Source organism: Panthera tigris, chromosome F3 (assembly GCF_018350195.1).
Source record: "Panthera tigris isolate Pti1 chromosome F3, P.tigris_Pti1_mat1.1, whole genome shotgun sequence".
Taxonomy (NCBI): domain Eukaryota; kingdom Metazoa; phylum Chordata; class Mammalia; order Carnivora; family Felidae; genus Panthera; species Panthera tigris.
Window position 1 is genome coordinate 1,412,065 of NC_056678.1, and position 20,756 is coordinate 1,432,820.

The 20,756-nt window shown below is 48.1% G+C and overlaps 1 protein-coding gene across 3 annotated transcripts in view; it reads right to left on the bottom strand.

Annotated features, from left to right (window-relative positions):
* NVL (nuclear VCP like) overlaps positions 1-20,756 on the bottom strand; it is an 89,570-nt gene that overhangs the window by 11,736 nt on the left and 57,078 nt on the right. For all 3 annotated transcript variants that reach the window (XM_042975374.1, XM_042975376.1, XM_042975375.1), the window contains 2 exons: positions 18,351-18,457; positions 1,305-1,381 (listed from right to left, as the gene is read on the bottom strand). In XM_042975374.1, the coding sequence (XP_042831308.1) occupies positions 1,305-1,381; positions 18,351-18,457 (184 nt within the window). The remainder of the gene's footprint in view (positions 1-1,304; positions 1,382-18,350; positions 18,458-20,756) is intronic.

The window sequence follows — 20,756 nt, forward strand, 5'->3', positions numbered from 1 at the left end:
ACAGATGACGGTCAGTAGGAAAGAGCTTCTCACTTTTACTTAAAATATTTCTAACTTTTAGAAGAAGGGTAATTACGATGCAAATAAAGCAATGAATCGTAACTACTCCAATGCTAATAGCAATAGATACTGTTAATGCAAAAAGTGAATCGCCGAGTCAAGAGAAAGAAACTGACACATTTGTCATAAAATCTTCATTCACAAGGCCTAGGCTGCCGACAAGCTGACCGCCCACACGCTACCTGGCATCTCGAGTAAGCTCAGATAAGAAGTCATTTATGGCACCTAGTTCAAAACAGGGAAACACAAAGGCTAGAAAGTCTTTAATACCCTTGATTCAAGCCTGAGCTGAGTGGACCTACCATAAATGAGCTAAAACAGGAAAACCAGCAAGCCTTCACATAATTACTCTGGGCAATAATATGCCGTGTCAACATGGTTCCTGAGTTCAGCGGAAAATGCTGGTGCCGACTGGTGCTTCACCACATTACATCTTAAACAGAATTCCTGCAGCCCTTCGGGAAAGAGTTTGAATCTGGGGGAAACACCTCATTTCTAGCCATTAAACCTATTTAATGTCTGAAGTTGATAACCCCGATAATATATAAAATTTAAATGCCCACAGAGCTTACATTGTGAAGTGAATCCAATGTTTCTGCGGTTAGGTGCTGGTTTACAATGCTATTTAATAATTACACACACGCTTGGGTGTTCACTGCTCTCCTTAACACTGAAACCCCTTACACAGGCGTGGAGGCGTCTTTATCACAAACGAGTAGCTGAAGCCTACAATTATCGGTCTCTCAAAGTGATTACAGGAGCATAAACCCTAAGCACACACCGTTCAACGTTAACCCTGACCCTTTATAATGCACACCCTACGCTGTGTAACCCAAGGATGTGGCCCGGGCTTAGCTCTGCCGTGACACGGCCTTTGTTGTGAACGGGACATCTTTTCAGATTTTAGCGCTTAAAGCTGTAAACTACTCACTTAAGCCTTTGCCCCGTTAACAGTAACTTCCCAAGAGGGCCGGGGTGAGGTGGAGACACTCTCCTTACAGGGTGGGAGGGGCGTTCACACGCTGTCACCACAGTGCTCTGATCACGTCCTGTCGTCCGGACAACCCCTGCACCTCGGGGTTCCTCGGGGCCTCAAAATGGGTGGTCCCTTCACTAAGAAGGAAGAGGCCGACAGAGGGGTTTCACCCCTGACTCAGTGCTCCCCGCAAGACCACTCTGCCTCATTGCGCCCCTGAGGAAATGGAGCCTGAGAGACATAACGGGCCCGAGACCCGGGTACTCACGAATAGCAGTCACAGCGAAGGTCCCCAGCAAGGGCTTCCAAACTGACATCTGCGGCCAGTGGGGGTTTGGTGCCGTTCTAAGAGAGAAAACACCAGCTTCCAGTGAGGCTTTCAAGAGCAGTACTTTTCCACATTCTAGGCTCTTAGTAAATAGTAACGGCCGCTTGACTAAATGAGTATCACTGACCAGTATGGGAAGAATTTTAAAAATTTCAGTTTCGAGAAGAAGGTTAAGAAGCAGATGCCAACACTGACGAAGCGAAAGCAAACGACTGATGCCTGTGACGTCCAAAGAAAGCGTGCAGCCACAGCAGGGACAAAGCCCGCCCCCCGAAGCTGTCCAGAGGGGAGGAACACCTCCCCTTGGCAGGTTACACGTGGCGGACACTTGGGCAGTGCTCCGCTGTGACGCGGGACCGGCCGGGAAGGCGGAGCGGCTCAGAACTTGACCAGGGACGACGACACAGCCCTTTGGGCTCCGCGTGTGCTTTCGGAGGCCTTTTTTGAACCTCGATCCAGACTTTGGTGCCAAGGCCCCTCCGGCTCACACACCGAGGGAAGCCGGAGAGGACGAGCGTCAGAATACGCCCCACGGCACCTTGCGTGCGCACACTGCGGATTTAGTGACATTTCAGTGACTGAAACCGCAGAGGCAAACAAAACAGTTTCTAGTGAGTTAAGATGTATGACCCGGTCAGAGGGTAGATATCTGCTTTACTATTCTGATTCACAACTTACATACACTGCAGGCGGTCTTCCCATTGTGGCAAACGCTATGTTAGAACACACAGGAAATAAGTGAGTAAACACGCTACTCAGCCTCAAGGTGAGTATTAGGTATCGACGCGGCAGGCGCCCAGAGCAGAGGTTGCCGCCAGACGGCCGGGCTCTGCACGCAGACGTCCGGTGTCTTATCACTTCTTCCCAGCTCGGCCTGCGTAAGGATTTCACAAACTATACAACTGCGAGCTGCTATTGTTTGATAAAACACAGATGCTCATCTAACATAGGTTCAAGAAACAGTTGTGTTTCCCGCTCGATGCACTCTGATCCGGGAAGTCCTCACGGGGAATAAACTCCAGGGGACCTCAGGCAAACAATCTTGGTGCTTTTTTCTGTTTTCCCTCCAGTTGTGTGTAAACTAGACGGCCAGACGGCAAGATCTCTTCTATTGCACAGGTTTTCCATTTAGTCGGTTAACGGTGGGCACAGGTGGTGGCAGCAGGGGGAGCACAGCTTCTGTGGCTCTGGTGGTCACCTCTTCTCTCACTGTGGTAAAATGTACTTAACAAAATTGATCATTTTAACCATTTTTAGTGTAGGGAGTACGTCTGTGGTGCTGTGCAGCCATCCGTGCCTACAGCTTTCTTCATCGTCCCCAAATGAAACGTCGGACGCACTAACCACTGACCCTCCCGTACCCCCTCTCCGGCCCCGGCAACACCACTCTATGGATGTAACTGCTAATGTTCATGTACTTTTAAAAAAAGATTGTATTTAATTTTTAAAAAATTCTCTGAGCAGACAAAACCAGTCTCATCATACAAATGTTAATTTGCAAGGCTAACTTGACCTGGGTAATGTCTTGCTTATACCTCCGAAAATAAGATTATTTTTTTCTAAAAAAAAATTTTTTTTAATGTTTATTTATTTTGAGAGGCAGGGGGAGGGAGAGAAAGCACACAAGCAGGGCAGGAGCAGAGAGAGAGGGGGAGAGAGAATCCCAAGTAGGCTTTGCACTGTCAGCACAGAGCCCAATGTGGCGATCGATGGCATGAACCTTGAGACCATGACCTGAGCTAAAATCAAGTCAGATTATGAACAGATGGAGCCACCCAGGTGCCCCAAGACTTCACTTTTAAGAAGTCCCTACACCCGTGGGAGGTGAACCCACAACCTTGAGATCAAGTGCCACATGTTCCACTGACTGAACCGGCCAGGTGTCCCTAAATGTTCTCTTTCTTGATCTGGAGGTTTTGTTTGCAAAGACTCTTACGGCGGGCATATAACGATACGTCCACTTTTCTGTACGTGTATTGTACTTCATTAAAAAGGTCTAAGAAGAAGAAATAACTTTGGACCAGGAATTAAGAAATCTGAGTTCTGCAGGTCAAGTCTACAACTGAATGAAACTTTGGAAGTTCCTAAATCTTTGTTATTTATTTTGGTAATAAAAAAACTAGTATCTATGTATTCTAAAAAACAGAAAAGGATGGAAAACTTCCAAATTCATTCTATGAGGCCAGCATTATCCTGATACCAAAGCCAGATAAAGATAAAGTTCTCAAAAGTTCTCAAAAGCCAGATAAAGATAAAGTTCTCAAAAGAGAACTACAGGCCAATATCCTGATGAATATAGACGCAAAAATTCTCAATAAAACACTTGCAAACCGGGGTGCCTGGGTGGCTCAGTGGGTGAAGCATCCGACTCTCCATTTCGCTTCAGGTCATGATCTCGTGGTTCCTGAGTCTGAGCCCCGTGACAGGCTCTGCGCTGACAGCTCAGAGCCTGGAGCCTGCTTGGGATTCTGTGTCTCCCCCTCTCTCTTCCCCTCCCCTGCTCTCTCTCTCTCTCTCTCAAAATAAACACACAAACTTTAAAAAGGTTTTGTAGATCAATATGATACATTACATCAGCAATGGATAAAAAGGATAAAACCATATGATCCTTTCAATAGATACCGAAAAAGCATTTAACGAAGTACAACATCCGTTCACGATAAGAACCCTCAACAACTAGGGACAGAGGGAACATACCTCAATATCATAAATGCCGTATATAAAACACTCACAGCCAACATCATCCTCGATGGGTCAGGAACAAGACAAGGGGTGTCCACTCTCACCATTGTTATTTACCAGAGTACTGGAAGTCTCAGCTTCAGAATCAGACAAGAAACAAATCAAAGGCATCCAAATCAGCAAGGAAGAAATCAAACTTCCACTATTTGTAGACCACATTATACTCTATAGAAAATCTGAAAGACTCCACCAAAGAATTGCTAAAACTGATACCTGGATTCAGTAAAAGTCACAGGATACAAAATTAATGTACGGAAATCTGTTGCATTTCTATACACCAATAATGAGGTAGCAGAAACAGAAATTAGGAAAACACCACTATTTATAATTGCACCCAAAACAATAAAATACCTAGGAATAAACCTCACCGAAGAGATGAGAGACGAGTACTCTGAAAACTGTAAGACGCTGATGGAAGAAACTGGAGATGGGGCGCCTGGGTGGCTCAGTTGGTTAAGCGTCCAACTCTCAGGTGTAGGCCACCTCCACCCAGCACACTTGCTTTTAGTTTACGTCTAAGAACTACAGTCCCAGAAGCTGCACATATCTGCAAAAATGGCAAAATCTTACTAGGCCTTTTTATGTTCTGAGAACTGAGTCTGGAATTGTCAGGTTGGAGGCTCAAAACTACGGCCAGACAGAAATGTGGGTTAAACTCCACTTGCAGCTTGGATCCCACCAACTGCTGCCAGCCCTTTGGGAAATTACAGTGGCCACCATGAGGAGTCTTACAAGTAGATACGATTACTTTTTTTTTTAAAGGTAGGCTCTATGCCCAATGTGGGGCTTGAACTCATGACCTCAAGATCAAGAGTTGCCTGCTCCACTGACTGAGCCAGCCAAGCGCCCCTGATAGATCATTTAAAAAAAAAAAATTTTTTTTTAATGTTTATTTATTTTTGAGAAAGAAAGAGAAACAGAGTGTGAACAGGGGAGGGGCAGAGAGAGAGGGAGAGACAGAATCCGAAGCAGGCTCCAGTCCCTGAGCTGTCAGCACAGAGGCCGACAAGGGGCTGGAACTCAGGAACCGTGAGATCATGACGTGAGCCGAAGTCGGCCACTTAACCGAGTGAGCCACCCAGGTGCCCCGTCCCTGATAATTTTAAAAATACACTTAAAAACAAGGGTTCCAGGGGCGCCTGGGTGGCTCAGTCGGTTAAGCGTCCGGCTTCGGCTCAGGTCATGATCTCACGGTTCGTGAGTTCCAGCCCCATGTCGGGCTCTGTGCTGACAGCTCGGAGCCTGCAGCCTGCTTCGGATTCTGTGTCTCCCTCTCTCTCTGCCCCTCCCCTGTTCACACTCTGTGTTTCTCTCTCTCAAAAATAAATAAACGTTAAAAAAATAATAATAAAAAAAAAAGGGTTCCGAAACCAAAGAGAATGGGATACTTATCTAAATTGGCATGAAGACGCCTCCAAAATGCTCCAAAACTCCAAAACTGCTACAAAGAAAGATCTATGGCAAATGCTAAAGCGAAATGAGAAATGAGAGGCTGTGAGACATCACTGGCTCCCCGCCTCCTTCTAGTTCTCCTCAGCCTCAACCCCTTTCACTCTGAGGAGACTATCAAATAGGTGCCTTTCCAAATAAGACTACCCAAGGCCACAGCCACGGCAATCCTCTTGGGGCAGCTTTCAATCCTTGGCCAACTGCCAAATTCAAGGTCCCAGCTAAATAATTTCCTAAACCCAAGGAGGATCCTTGAAGGTTTCTACACTTGTGTTCACTCCAAAGACTAATGGGTTGATAGAAGGCAGGAAACAGGATGACAGGCCACGGATCCGATTCTGAAGGACGAACTCTGGAACAAGAGTGAACAAAATCGGCCTAAGTGGCTCCAGCAGAGACACCCCATCTCCCCAGTAAGGAGGGCCCCACGGGCCATCCCCGAGCTGGTTGAGGCTGTGGGGGACCCGCTGGCTGGCGCGGCCTCACCCCCAGAACAGCCGGGGCAAACGGAGATGATACTTAGTGGGAAACCTTGTCAAAGTCTGGCAGGTGCAGGGCCTCTCCCTGTCCTCACACCTGCGTGGAAACTACACGTGGGATCCTGGAAACAAACAAGAGCCACCCGGGGGTGAACGTGCTCCCCCCAAATCAGCCCTCCCAGACCTCTGTGTATCTAGCAGAAAAAGAAAGAGAAAAATTTTTCTGCACCCTATTTGGTGACGACTCTTTAAGTCCAAGGACTGGTTCGATATTGCCAGAAACATTTGCTGTTTGTCCCAGCTAAAACAGACAGCATATTTAAAAAGATTTTTTTAGTACTTGGCTAAAGTAGAAGCTGATATTCAGAGCCTGCTTAGGAACTTTTTCCCGGCCTTGTCCCCTAAACTATGTACCCAGACGGAAAGAAAAGCCTTCCATAGGCTTTGTGGAAGGATTCCTAAGACTCTTAAAAATACAAAACCCAACCCAGGTGTTTGGAGCTTTCTTTCCCCCAAGTTCACATGATCTAGGATAATCTTTGGTGACTAAACGCTACTTTCGGTTTGTTGGTGTAATTAGAATAGACATGTCTTTGAACTAACATTGAATATAAGGCAACTGTTATTCTACCTGGTTTGCTAATCAGATACATTCCTGTTACCAGTTACAAAACTGGCTGGTCAGCAAACTTTGCGTCCCAGGTCAATGAAGTTTTCATAAGTAATCCAGAGGCACTGGGGTGGCTCAGTTCACTGAGTACCCGACTCGATTTCAGGCCATCATCTCACGGTTTGAGAGTTCAAGACTTGAGTGCGGTTCTGGGCTGACACTGCAGAGCCCGCTTGGGATTCTCTCTCTCACTCTGCCCCTCCCCTGCTCGTTCTCTGTCTTCCAAAAAAAAAAAAAAAAAAAAGTAATCTAAACATACCTGTTAAGAACAAATGATTTACACAGATGTAAATGGGAACAATTTCTAGGTGGAATTTTCAGCAAATAGTTTCCAAAATCTTTTGGTTACTCAAAACCTTAAAGCTAAGGTTTGCTAAATGATGAGTTAAATGAAATTCACTGCATACCTAGGTCATCCCCAAATGAAATACCCAAACACTACTAAAACCAGGTTCTTCTACATTTGGCTTTGCAGAGGAACACGAGATCCTTGGGTCTGGGAGGAAACATGTTTTGTGTTGCCAAAGCATTTACTGTGAGGAAAGCATACAGTCCTAGCAATTATAAGTATTTACAGGGGCGCCTGGTGGCTTAGTCGGTGAAGCATCTGACTCTTGATCTCAGCTCAGGTCATGATCTCACGATTGTGAGTTCAAGCCCTACGCTGGGCTCCATGCTGGGCATAAAAAAAAAAAAAATTAAAAAAAAGAAGTATTTATAAATTTGCAAAGGCACAGAAGGCTAGTGAAGGGACAGTTCACGATTGTTCACTTCTTAATTTTCATTATAAATTAAGGTTTTTAAAAGTTGAGAGATAATTTTATGCATGGTCAAGGTAAGATTGAATTTTAAGGGTTAAAAAAAAAAAAGCTTTAATGCCAAGTGTGCTTATGCACAACTGAATCTGAACTTGATCTCATCTGCAGCAAGGACAAGTTTCCTTGGATTACTTCCCAATTTCAAATCCTAAATGTTTTGTTTTGTTTTTTTATCTTAGAATTAATCTTGAAATTGACCAGAGGGCCCCTAAAACATCTCAAAAGATTTTTTTCTCTCCTTCTAGAGGGACATGTTGAAGCAAGGCTCACTTGATATGTAAAACCAGCATATCAAGTAAGAAGTACAACCAGGGTGGTGTTTGTGCAGTTACAGAACTATTGCAGAGAGAGTCTGACACGTCCTGGAATAACGTTATCATCATAAAACCAGTTTTCATTTAAAAATGCTGCGTCACAGAACCAATCAAATCTCCCATCAACTCTATCACAATGAACTCTAATCAGATCTTTAACAATGGGCCTTGTTTGAAGGTGTTTGTCATTTATAGAGAGTTACTGTTTTACTCAGATGCTTTTGCAATAATGTTCCTGCCAAAGTGGGTCATCAAGGAGGTTCACAGCAACGCCCTGGCAAACACAGGTTTCTGGTGACTTCAAGATCATAAAAACGAACTGGGTAAGAATTTCCAGAACTCATGGCAAAACCTGATTCGAACAGAACAAGAATTAGTAACGTGGGACTGAACGAACTGAGGTTACAGATTTTACCACTCTTGCTTGAGGCACTGGTTCTTTACGTTTTATTTTTCCAGATTTGAGGAACCAGACGTGACCTACAACAGTCGGGTAAAGTACACCTTCGGAAACAAAGATGAAACATGTACTATCTCCCTACCTGATCCCCTAACATCCGAAAAATGAAGGTAACTGTGGAGACAAACTTCTCTGCACCTCCGTCATCCTCCCTTCTAATCCCGTTAGGTGCCTCTGAGGCTTTGTTACCCACCTGTCACGAGACCGGTCCTGAATTCCAGTTTCCTCAAACATCTGGCTACAACTCTCCAAAATAACATTCCACTTCCTCGGCCCCCTTCGTGGATGAGGATCTCTGAAGGGGCCACGCCCGGTGGTCCTCACTGCCCAGAGGGCAGCAAACTTCGGGCTTCACCTCTGAGTACACGTCACACGGCACAAGAGGTTCCGCCTGCGCCAGCAGGACCCGAGTTGGGGGGAGAAGCGATCACCATCGAGGTGGCCTGCTTCCTCCCAGCACGCCAGACGCCTCTCCGCACGGTCACTAAACACAAACCCCTCCCCCTGGCATCGGCCTGAAAAGATAATGTCATCATCCGTATCACCCAGGCCAAGACCAAGGGGGTAATCCAACCTCCACATGACCGCTGTACTTGCCACGAGCCTCCTGCCTCGGTTTCTCTCGAACAAACTCAGCCCCTCTCCATCACCCCTGTCTCTCTGCGCCTACGGTCCATTTCCCTGTCTCTAACAAACCCAAACCCAGGGAACCTCACGTCCAGGCTCTATACAAAGAAGACACAAGGCACAGGTAACCAGAATAAAACCATCCGCGTGGTCCTCAGACCCTTAAACTTTGCTGGACTCCCTGGCTGTACCAGAAGGCCCTCGTGATTCAAAATTAGCTCCTTCTGGCAGGTCCCAGCTTCCGTGAATTTGGTTAGGAATAAATGTAAATGAAGCCAAGATGAGGAACCTCTCCTTAACTCTTGAAAATCTGCCACTAAAGCAGAGTCATCTAATGAAAATCCTTAGACTCTGGCCCAACTTGTTTCCGATGGCAGGACAGGCCTTGATCGTGTCTTGGTCGCACAAGGAGACGTCCGTGCTGCGGCCACCACCACAGTATTAACGTTTCTGCCGAAGCTGAAACAGCCTCCTGAAATCACCGAACAAGCCACTTCACGTAGAAAGGTCACTCCCTCAACACCGTCTTTCTCCGGCTCGATTTCGGTTCGTTCGGGTCTCGGGGGGCCGTGGCTCTGAAGCGCACTCCAGACGCCGGGGCCACCCTGAGCGGGACCACCGCGGTCTCGCGGGCCGGCTGGACTCTCTCAGGAGCTGCGGAGGCCTGTGCGCAGCGCTGACCACCGGGCGAATCGGCCCCCCGCGACTGGAACGCCAGGAGAGGAGCGAAGACGAGGAGCCACTTAAAAGGCGTGAGCCTCAAGTCGCGACCGCGGGGCGTCAGCACACGCTGCCGGGCCTGCAGAGCGCAAGCGGGGAGTGGCGCCCAGGCCTCCCATTTCTGGCGTCCTGAGGCAGGCCGAGGGGCGGGTCAGAAGAGGGGGCAGTTGTTCGGAAGGAGACAAGGCCCCAAACGGACTCACTCGGGCCGAGTCCCAGTCGGCAAACCGAGACGTTAACACCCAACCCAACTGCGGTCTCGGCCTCTCCCAGAAGGTGACCTTCAGCCCGTCGACCCGGGACCCCCATCCCCACCAGCCAAGGGACCACCTGGCACGGGGAGGGGACCATCTGACACGGGGAGGGGACCTCCTGGCATAGGGAGGGGACCATCTGACACGGAGAGGGGACCGTCAGCCGTCGGCTTGGAACCCCCGGTCCCCACCAGCCAGGGGACCTCCTGACACGGGGAGGGGACCGTCAGCCGTCAGCTTGGAACCCCCGGTCCACACCAGCCAGGGGACCTCCTGACACCAGGGAGAGTGGTCAGCACCAGTGAGACAATCCCCGCAAAAGGCCCTTCCAACCCCTCAGGAAGGTGTCCTGGTCTGAAACGACACACTTCTTGCTAACACACTTCCTTGTCCCACCTCCTTTCTGCCTTTAAAAGCCTTTCTTTTTCTACAGCTCTTCGGAGTTCCTTCTACCTGCTGGACGAAATGAAATGTTCCCACATTCATGAATTGTTGAATAAAGCCAATTTGATCTTTAAATTACTCAATTCAAGTGTGTTGTCTGACAACGTCAATGTACCAATGCCAAAGAATGGTACACTTAACAATGGTTAAAATGTAGGCAGTGATTTTCCCTGACCTTGGCCATGGAAACATTTTTCCAGATAGGTCCCCTCGGGCAAGGGAAAACCAAAGTGAAATTAAACTGTTTGGACTATGTCAAAATAAAAATCTTCTGCAGAGTGGAGGAAATAATCAGCAAAACTAAAAGGCAGCCTATGGAACAGGAGAAGATATTCGCAGACGACATATCCAATAAAGGGTTAGTATCCAAAATCTATAAAGAACTCAACATCAACCCCCCCCCGCCCCAAATAACCCTATTAAAATGGACAGAGAACCTGAATAGACATTATTCTGAGGAAGACAAACAAAAGGCTAATAGACACATGAAAAGATGCTCAACATCGCCAAATATCAGGGAAATACAAATCAAAACCACAGTGAGGTATCACCTCACACCTGTCGGAATGGCTCAAATCAAAAAGACAAGAAACAACAGATGTTGGCAAGGACGCGGAGAAAGGGGACCTTCTTGCACTGCTGATGGGAATGCAAACTGGTGAGGACACTCTGGAAAACAGGGTGGAGGTTCCTCAAAAAGTTAAAAATAGAACTTACCCTACGACCCAGCAATTGCACTACTAGGTATTTACCCAAAGAATACAAAAACACTAATCCAAAGGGGCACATGTACCCCAATGTTTATAGCAGCACTATCGGCGATAGTCGATGGAAAGAACCTAAGTGTCCACCGACTGATGAATGGATAAAGAAGATGTGGTATATATACATAATGGAGTAGTACTTAGCCATAAAATAGAATGAAATCTTGCATTTGCAACATCGTGGATGGAACTGGAGAGCATTATGCTAAGTGAAGTCAGAGAAAGACAAATATCACATGATTTCACTCATATGTGCAACTTGAGAAAACTAATGAACAAAGAGGAAGAGAGAAACCAAGAAACAGACTCTTAACTCTAGACAACATACGGCTGATCACCAGAGGGGAGGTGGGGGGTGGGGATGGGGACTAAGGGGAGCACTTGTGACGAGCATGTTGTATGAGGCGTTGGATCACTGTATTGTACACCCGAAACTAATAAAAATGAAAAAATGACGGTTAAAATGATAAATTTAAGTTAAACATATTACCACGATTAAGAGAAAGGAAGTTATGTGCTCCTTTCGGCAGCACATATACTAAAATTGGAACAGTAGAGAAAAAAAAGGAAGTTATGACCCATTTACACTACTTTTCCTAGAATTCTGATTAAATACTAGATGTATGGAAAGCTCAGGTTCAAAAATATCTCATGACGTACTATTACTTTTATTTCAAGAACTAAATCTATCTTTAGTCAGAGAAATCTATTCTTTGTCATATAACAGCGTCTGGAATCAGAATGACATCTATTTATATAGTTGATTGAAAAAAATAAAGAAAATTAACATAATCTTAGCACCATTAATTTACAATTTCTTGCCAGTCTCTGAACATATACATATAGAAATATACATGTCTATACCCCACTTTTGTGAGCTACGGTTTGCTCATCACTAAAATGGAAACGATAGTTGAATATTTAAATATCTCACTTCAAACAGTTCAAAAAGCAGTTGGAAGGATTAAGCATATCCATACATGCACAGTTATGACCTTCAAAAATATTACCTGTTGTTATATCTGATATTCTTGGCTCATGAAAACTGGACAGATAACATTTCCAGGTGAGATATTAACATATATTTTAGTTTCATGGGACACAATTTAAAAAAGGAATGGGGAATTTGGGGTCTTTTAGTGGGATTTTTATTGTAACTTTAAAAACCACACATTATCTGGGGTGCCTAGGTGGCTCAGTCGGTTAAGCAGGGCCTCTTGATTTCGGCTCAGGTCATGATCTCATGGTTGGTGAGTCTGAGCCCTACGTTGGGCTCTAGGCTGACAGTGTGGAGCCTGCTTGGTATTCTCTCCCCTTCTCTCTCTGCCCCTCCCCTGCCCACTCTCTAACTCTCTCTCTCAAAATAAATAAACATTTTTTAAAAAGCATTATATAAGAAAAGACTATTATCTCGAAGCCCTTGGCAGTTATCAAATGATCATTTTGGCTTTTTGATAGAGGGCAAGTTCTAATGATGTTTATTTAAGGAAGAAATGGAAGTTAAAAGAAGAAATCCCCCTCGCCCAAGGGGGTTTTTACTGATAAGCCTCTAGTTACCACATCATTACCAGAAACACCAAAGAAAAGTAGTTTGTCATCACTAATTTTTCTCTTAAAGAGAAAACTCTAAAAGACTCTAAAAGATACGGAGAAGTTGCTCTGACCTACAGATCTTTTCAGACTTTTAGGACCAAGATGAAAGAATTTTATTGTAATCTCTCCATATTATTTCATGCATTAATAAGAAGAAACAGCATATATAACAATCTGAGGGATTCAAGTAAGATGCCAGCAAACTTTGAAACCGGAAGGGTAAACATTGAAAACGCCACTTTTTCTCAGGTGGGACTGATCTATACAGTATGTGCGGCCAGGGTGTCTGACTGCGGACTCTCCCCTGGAATCAGAGGCCTGAGTCCCATCCCTCTGCCCACTCTGGCTCTTTATGAACAAGAACATTCCAGGAGGGAGATGAGGGGGCGGTGGGGAGAAGGGGGAGTAGGGAGGGGAAAGGGGAGAAGAGGGAGAAGGGGAAGGGGAGGAGGGGAACGGAGGGGGGAGGAGGGACAGGGGAGGAGGAGGGGAAGAGGAGCAGGAAGGGAGGAAGGGGCCAGGAGGGAAGGAGAGGGTGGGAACAGGGGAGGAGGGGAGGGGAGGGGAGGGGGGAAGACGAGGGGGAGGTGGAGGGGGACAGGAGGGGTGGAGCACACTGCAGTGTGGGCACCTCTCTGCAGGGTGGGCGCCCAGGCTCCCGAGGGAGAGCAGAGCACCCCCTTAACTCGAGCGGAACTACCCACTGAGGTCAGAGAGGAAGTCACGGAACGAACACCTCCTCTGCCTGCACCGCTGACACAGGCTGAGGACCGAGCACGTAACAGTTCAAACCACAATGCTACAAAACGCTGCCTTTTAAAGTCAACTGATTTTTCTATCCGAATGTCTTTTTGTTTTTTTTCCTTTCCACATTCACAACCTTGTGCGTGAAAGTTGCCCAAAGGACGTCTGCCTGATTCTCCGTAAACCTCTACATTTATGCCAGAAAACCATTCTTTAAACCACCCCCCCCACCCCGCCACAAATATACTACACGCTCACGACAGAACGTGTGGAAACACAAGGCAGAGGAGAGAAGCAGTCCTGGACGCCGGGCGGCTCCCAACACCGTCAGGCGGGCCTCACTGCTGCCCGGCAATGTCCACACTCACGGCCAGCCGGTGCTGTTCTCCTGCTGGACAGAACGTCACAGAACGTGGACATCACACAAGGCCGCCCCGTGACCAGGACGGACCAAGACAAAAATGACACAAACAAGCCCGGACATCACCGTGTCTGAACGCAGACACGCGCACACAGGGTCCAAGCCACAAAATGGTCAGACTCCCCCGTCCTGGCTAACACGTGACGGTCGCTCTGCTACCGACCTCAGTGTCCCCGCGGTCTACCCTCCCTTGCAGGGACATCTGAAGACAACCCCTCACATGTCACCTTTTCAAGGTGACTCGGGGCAAAGCCCCTTCCCATCTCCGCAAACCTACCGCCGAGGCAGAGCGCTGACCTCACTGAGGTGAGCCGCTCACAGCCCTCCCGGCGGCTGGCGGTCAAAGTACGTGGCTGGTCCAGCGACAGCGGGCGGCTGGCGGTCACGGTGTGCAGGTGGCGGGCAGTGTGCGTGCGGCCGGAGGTCACACTGGGAGACGCCGACAAAGCCCCCTGGGGGTGCGCCCTCTGCATTCATACAGCGGACGCGGCCGGGCTATCTTCCCTTCGTTTTCCTCCCTCCTCGGGAATGAATGAATATGCTTGTTGTTTTATAAACATCATATTATCCTTTGGTCTGGAAGACAAGCCCCTCAGCGGTGAGGCCTACGTCTTAGGTTTTAGGGTCCTCAGAGTTCCCACGCCATCGGGAATATAGGTAGTTTACAATAACGCAGGCTAATCCTCTACTTCTTACTTTCTTAGTAATTTTACCTTTTAAGTGGGGGGCTTTGAGCATGCGCTCCTCAGTCTGAGGACTAATCATTTTGGCAAACAGCACTGAAAATTCTAGATGAAGAAGTGTCCAGTTGTCCCCTGGTGCCAAGCGCCACACAGAGGACGAAACACACCTGAAACAACCGTCGATCGAGGCCCTGAACGCCACCTGCGTCTTGTCTGGCACACGCACTCCGGTCTCCGCCCTTAATGAGTGATATCCCAGGGGCCAGTGTGAGTTATCACATCATGGCAACTACAGGGACCTGTGGGCACAAACAGCGAGCGCACGCACATGCTCGGGGGTGCTTACATCCGTACACAGAGGCTTTGACCAAAGCAAACAAAACCTCGGGAACGCGGCTCCCAGACAGAGCCGGGGGCGGGGGAGAAAGGCCACACGCTCGTCACCATACTCACTGGACACTCAACCGCAGCAGGGTCCCCTGGTGTCACTGACGCTTTGGGTCGGATAACTCGTGTCGTGCCCCGTAGGTAGTCCGGCAGCACCATCACCCCTGGCCTCCGCCCTACATAAATGTCCCCAGACGCTGCCCAGGGGTGGCCGGGTAGACGGAGAGCCCCCGGGACGAAGCGGCACGTCTTCATGTCTCTGACCTGCAGCCACGTGCTGGTGGCAGCCAGAGGGCTCCCGAGAACTCGCAAGCTCCGAGCCGACTCCAGCCTGGAAAACCCCCGGGGAACCAGAACCTCCAGCAGCATCGCCTCCTCATCCCCGGAACCTCATCTATTCAGCGGTCTGAGCAGAGAGTTCACCCTCCTCGGTGTCTGCCCCTCGACTCTACGGTCAGTCCAGCATCCTACGAAAACTGGACACGGTGCTCACACCCACGTCCTCTTTGCTGCGCCCGACACGGCCCGGGTTCCGGTGAGCCTCACCACACCACCTCTGCCTCCCCTTCCTCCGAGCGGTCTTCCAGACTGCTGTCAGTGGGGGCCTCGGCCCACAAAGCGGGCCCTCGCTCCCCTGTCGGGAGGCGGCCGCACACGCTGCTCCCTGCAGTTGGAAGCAACGGCCCGGAGTCTCCCTCTGCCAGTACAGAAGGGGGGCGTCCTTCCCCCAGGCAGCCCTGCGGCACCGGGGGCACGGCCGTGGGGACGGGCCGCGCTCTGGGTGGATAGGGCAGGTCCAGGTCACCACACGGGGCGTCCTCCAGGACGGAGCCCACTCAGGCGTCCTCGTGAGGGTGAACCTGTGCCAGCTCGGCTCCCTCTCCCACGCCAGGCATCAAGGACACGACTGCAAGGCAGCAGCACCTGGCTCCCGGCAGAGCGGGAAGGGACGGAGGCGGGAGCGGGCCTCCCCACTGGGACAAGGAGGCAGCAGGGCTGGGGGTGGCGGGCGGAGAGAGGGAGGGAAGCACGGCGGGGAGAAGGGACGGGAGAAGGGACGATGGAGAGAGTTCGGGAGCACGGGCGCAGTGTTCCTAGTGCTCCCAGTGTCCACCCGGCACAGTGACCACGGAGAAAAAGGCAGAAGCCAAAGCGCGGGACCAACGATAAGAGAGACAGAGCAGAAATCGGGCGCCTGAGAGAAGGAAAGCCCAGCGCAGGAATCAGAGGTATCCAGACGTCCGACACACAGCCCCCTGCCTGCAGCAGCTTTGGCACCCCACACCCAGAATGTGCGCCCACAGCCGGCAGACCACCAGCGGCAGTGAGGCACCCGCCGCCCTTACTCAGCTTCCCAAATGCAGACCAGGCAGAAAAAGCAGATCATCCCCCAGGGGGGAAGAGAAAGCGCACAGCGGCCTCAGACATCTTTACAGATTCAACGTCCCAAAGGCATTTTGCAGAAACGGACGCGCCTGGTGGCTCAGTCGGTCGAGTGTCCGACTCTGGATTTCTGGTCAGGTCCTCATCTCAGCGTTCGTGGGTTCCGGCCCTGCATCAGGCTCTGTGCTGACGGTGCGGAGCCTGCTTGGGATTCTCTCCCTCCTCTCTGCCCCTCCCCTGCTCACACGTTTCTCTCTCTCTCTCAAAATAAATAAACATTTAAAATGTCAAATCACTATGCTACACACCTGAAACTAAAATAATATTGCGTGTCGACTATAACTCCGTTAAAAATAGATAAATAACACGGGCGCCCCACTGGCCCAGTCGGTGGAGCATGTGACTCTCAATCTTGGGTCATAAATTTGAGTCCCACGTTGGGCATGGAGATTACATAAAAAATATATATGTGTATAAATAAAAGTCAAAAAATAATTTTGCAATTTCTACAAAGACCAGGAAGAAAGACTGTGTGACCAAGAAAAACTCAATTCCGGCTACTATGTCATAAGTATAGTAACAACCAGCAGACATTCTTTAAAAGACTTAAAAAAGCTTTTTTAATGTCTATTTATTTTTGAGAGAGAGACACAGAGTGTGACCAGGGAAGAGGCAGAGACAGAGGGAGACACAGAATCCGAAGCAGGCTCCAGGTTCTGAGCTGTCAGCACAGAGCCCGATGTGGGGCTTGAACTCGTGAACCATGAGATCATGACCTGAGCCGAAGTCGGCCACTTAACCAGCTGAGCCACCCAGGTGCCCCAACAACCAGCAGGCATTCTTAATCAAAGAAAGAACTCAAGGAACATAGCAGAATGAATAAACTATTAAAAAAATTTTTTTTTAATGTTTATTTTTGAGAGAGAGAGAGAGAGAGAGAGAGAGAGAGAGAGAGAGAGAGAGAGAGATTGCGTGAGTGGGGAGGGGCAGAGAGAGAGGAAGACAAAGATTCGGAAGCAGGGTCCAGGCTCTGAGCCCCAGCACATGCGGGGCTCGAACTCATGAACTGAGAGATCGTGACCTGAGCCGATGTCGGTCGCTTAACTGTAGATGTAGAGTTTACTTAAAAAGAAGAAAAGAGGGACACCTGGGTGGCCCAGTCAGTTAAGCGTCCAAATTCGGCTCATGTCATGATCTCATGGTTTGTGAGTTTGAGCCTTGAGTCAGGCTCTGTGCTGACAGCTCGGATTCTGTGTCTCCCTCTCCCTTTGCCCCTCTCCCGCTCACACTCTATCTCTCTCTCAAAAATAAATAAACGTTAAAAAAAAAAAAAGAAGAAAAAAAAGACGGTACACATCAGCATGGAGGACAGACTCAACACTGTGGTTTCAAAACTCAGTTTTTCTCTGGATATTTATAATGGGCCTGTATTTATTGTCCAAAAGTTTCTATTCCATTTCAAATCCCTCTAAAGAAAATTTCTGTAAAGTAACAATCAAAGATCTCAAAGAACAAAACAAAATACCAAAAAAAAAAAGGGGGGGCGCCTGGGTGGTTCAGTCAGTTAAGCATCTGACCTCGGCTCAGGTCATGATCTCACAGTTTGTGAGTTCGAGCCCTGCGTCGGGCTCTGTGCTGACAACTCAGAACCTGGAGCCTGCTTTGGATTCTGGGTCTCCCTCTCTCTCTGATGCTCCCCCACTCACACTCTGTCTTTGTCTCTCTCTCAAGAATAAACATTTAAAAAAAATTAAAAAAAAAAATTAAAAACAATTTTATATAAAAAAATTAAAAAAATAAAAGAACAAAACAATATGATCAGAGTAAAATCTCAATTATATCAGTTGAGCATTTAACTCAAAACTTAACAAATATCCCTGTCATTTTAAGCAAATAACAAAGAATGCACAGTCTCTTCAATGATCAAAATCTGTCTTTGGGAGACACAGCCGAGCAAATATTGAAAGCGACAGATGCTAGTCTGTATCTGCAACGAGACAAACACACCCAAAATACGCCATTTCCTGTACTCACTTGGGTGATGGTTTTCAGGATGGCCAGGCGATCCGCTGGGGGCGGCAAACCCACAAAAAGTGTTTTGTCCAGGCGTCCTGGGCGCAGGATTGCAGGGTCAATGATATCTGGAGAAGAACGGAGAGTCAAGACTTCATAAAACAGAATCTTTTTAAATAATACAATTAACGTGAGAGGTGGAAAGAGCACTTTTTTTGAAAAGAAAAAACTGATAAACTAGACTTATTAAAAACTCCTGCTCATCAAAGTATATCCTTAAGAAAAGCCCACCCACCTTCCTGGCCGAACCCGCTTGGCTCCAGGCCTCTCTCTCCCCTCTGAATGGGCGCCTTCTCCTGACCCTGCCCTCAGTCAGGGCTGAGGGGGGCTCCTCACTGGTCCCGTGTGTCCACTTCCCCGCTCTGGGACCCTGTGTGGTGCCTGCAGAACTAGCCCACATCTGTCACCATGGCAGGCAGGCCCTCAAGACCTGACCGCGCCCTTTCTGGTGCCCTCTCTCATATTCTCCTTGACTCCCACACCCCACTGACCAGACCTCTTGCTATTCCTGAGACAACCCGAAGCCTCAAGCCTCCTCCTCTTTGCTCTCAGTGGTTCCTTCCTCTGAAACACTTTCTTCCTCATTTACACTACTGGAATTTTCAAACAAGGTCTCCTCCAGGAAGCCTTCCCTGAGTCCCCCAGAAGAAAGTTCCACCCTCCTTTGTGGCCACCATATTCTTGGTAACGGTAGCAAAGAGCAAACCCCAAACTGCCTGACACTGAAGTTCATTAGGAACAAAGAGCCCATTTCTTAAGCCAAATCGCTTCTAATGGTCCCTCAATCATTCCAGAGAAGCTTCCCAAAGCTCACAATAAGAAGACCTTTGTTCGTGTACAGACACACCTAGAAATGATGGGACTCGTGTTTTCTAATGCACGTATTGAGACTTAACCATTAATTTATTCTTCCATAAAGAAGCAGAGTTCTTTAGAGCCGAAATTCTGATTTTGTTTAGTTTTGTTCTTCAGTTACCTTGGGGAAGCTAAATACTTAATTCAGTGATTTTTCAATGTTCAACAAGCTACTGGACTTTCAAGATGCGAGGATAAACTACTCGGAAATGGGGAAAGAAAGATTACTGCACAACACTCGCGGCATCGTGATGGAGCACTGCCCCACGCGCCTGGGCGCCATCTCACTCTACAGGGCAAAGGGCCCCACACATTCAGGTGCCAGGAGACCTTTGCAGTTTAAAAACTTACACGGGACCCCACTGTGACCTTTCTCTCCTGCTCTTCCCTGACCCCGAGAAAGTGCAAGCACGTTCTATGTGCTTTGCTTTCTTCTACTTAACACAATTATCCACATTCACCTAAGTTCCTGTGTGTGTCAGTACTTATCCTGTCTGTGTTGCGGGCAGTATCCCACTGTATGGATACGCCTCGATTTCAGGACAGAAAGAAGTATTCATTCTTCAGCTGATGAACATGTGGTTTCCAGTTCTGGCCCACCAGAAGCACACGTGGACATGTGTTTGCGTGAGTTTCTCGTTCTCTCTGGTGAGTCCCTCCGTGTGTGGCAACATCACACTGTAGGATGTGCTGGTCTTAAAGAATCCGACAGAGCGTTTTCCAAACTAGCTGTGCCATGTTACATCCCCTACAGTTGCTTGTACAATCTTTCTAATTTTAGTTCTTTTTTTTATTTCAGAGAGCGAGCACGAGTGGGGCAGGGACAGAGGAAGATATTCCCGAGCAGGCTCCTGCCCAGCACAGAGCCCGATGTGGGGCTCAGTCCCATGACCGTGAGATCACGACTTGAGCCAAAATGAAGAGTCAGATGCTCAACACACCGAGCACCCTCCCACCCCCCCCGCCCCGGTGCCCTGGTTAATGTAGGGTTTGTAGTAGTCTCTCACGGCGGCCTTCACCTGCATCTCCCTGACGACCAGATGCCGAGCACATTCCCATATTTATCTGCCACCGGGATCCCTACTGCAGTGAACGTCTGTGCAGTCCTTAGCCAATTTTTCATGTTTTTCTTTTGCTAAGTTTTGAGAATCCATCGCATGCTGCAGATATAGATCCTTCATCAGAGACACATTCTGTAAATGTTGCCTCCATGTCTGCGCGGCTTGTCCTTGTGAAGAGCAGCTCAATTTATCCTTTTGCTCTAAAACACTGTGCTTCTGATGTCATACCTAAAAGATCTTTGCTTAGTCCAAGGTAGAAAACACTTCTCCTCTGCCTCCTTCCAGGAGTTTTACAGATGTGACTTTTCATTGGTCTTTGATTCATTTTGGGTTAATTTTTCATGTGGCTTCTAACAGGTTAAAGGTTATTTTTCCCACATATCTCACTGTCCCAGCACTATTTGTTTAAAACGTTATTCTTTCTCTACTGCATGGCCTTCGTGTTCTAGAA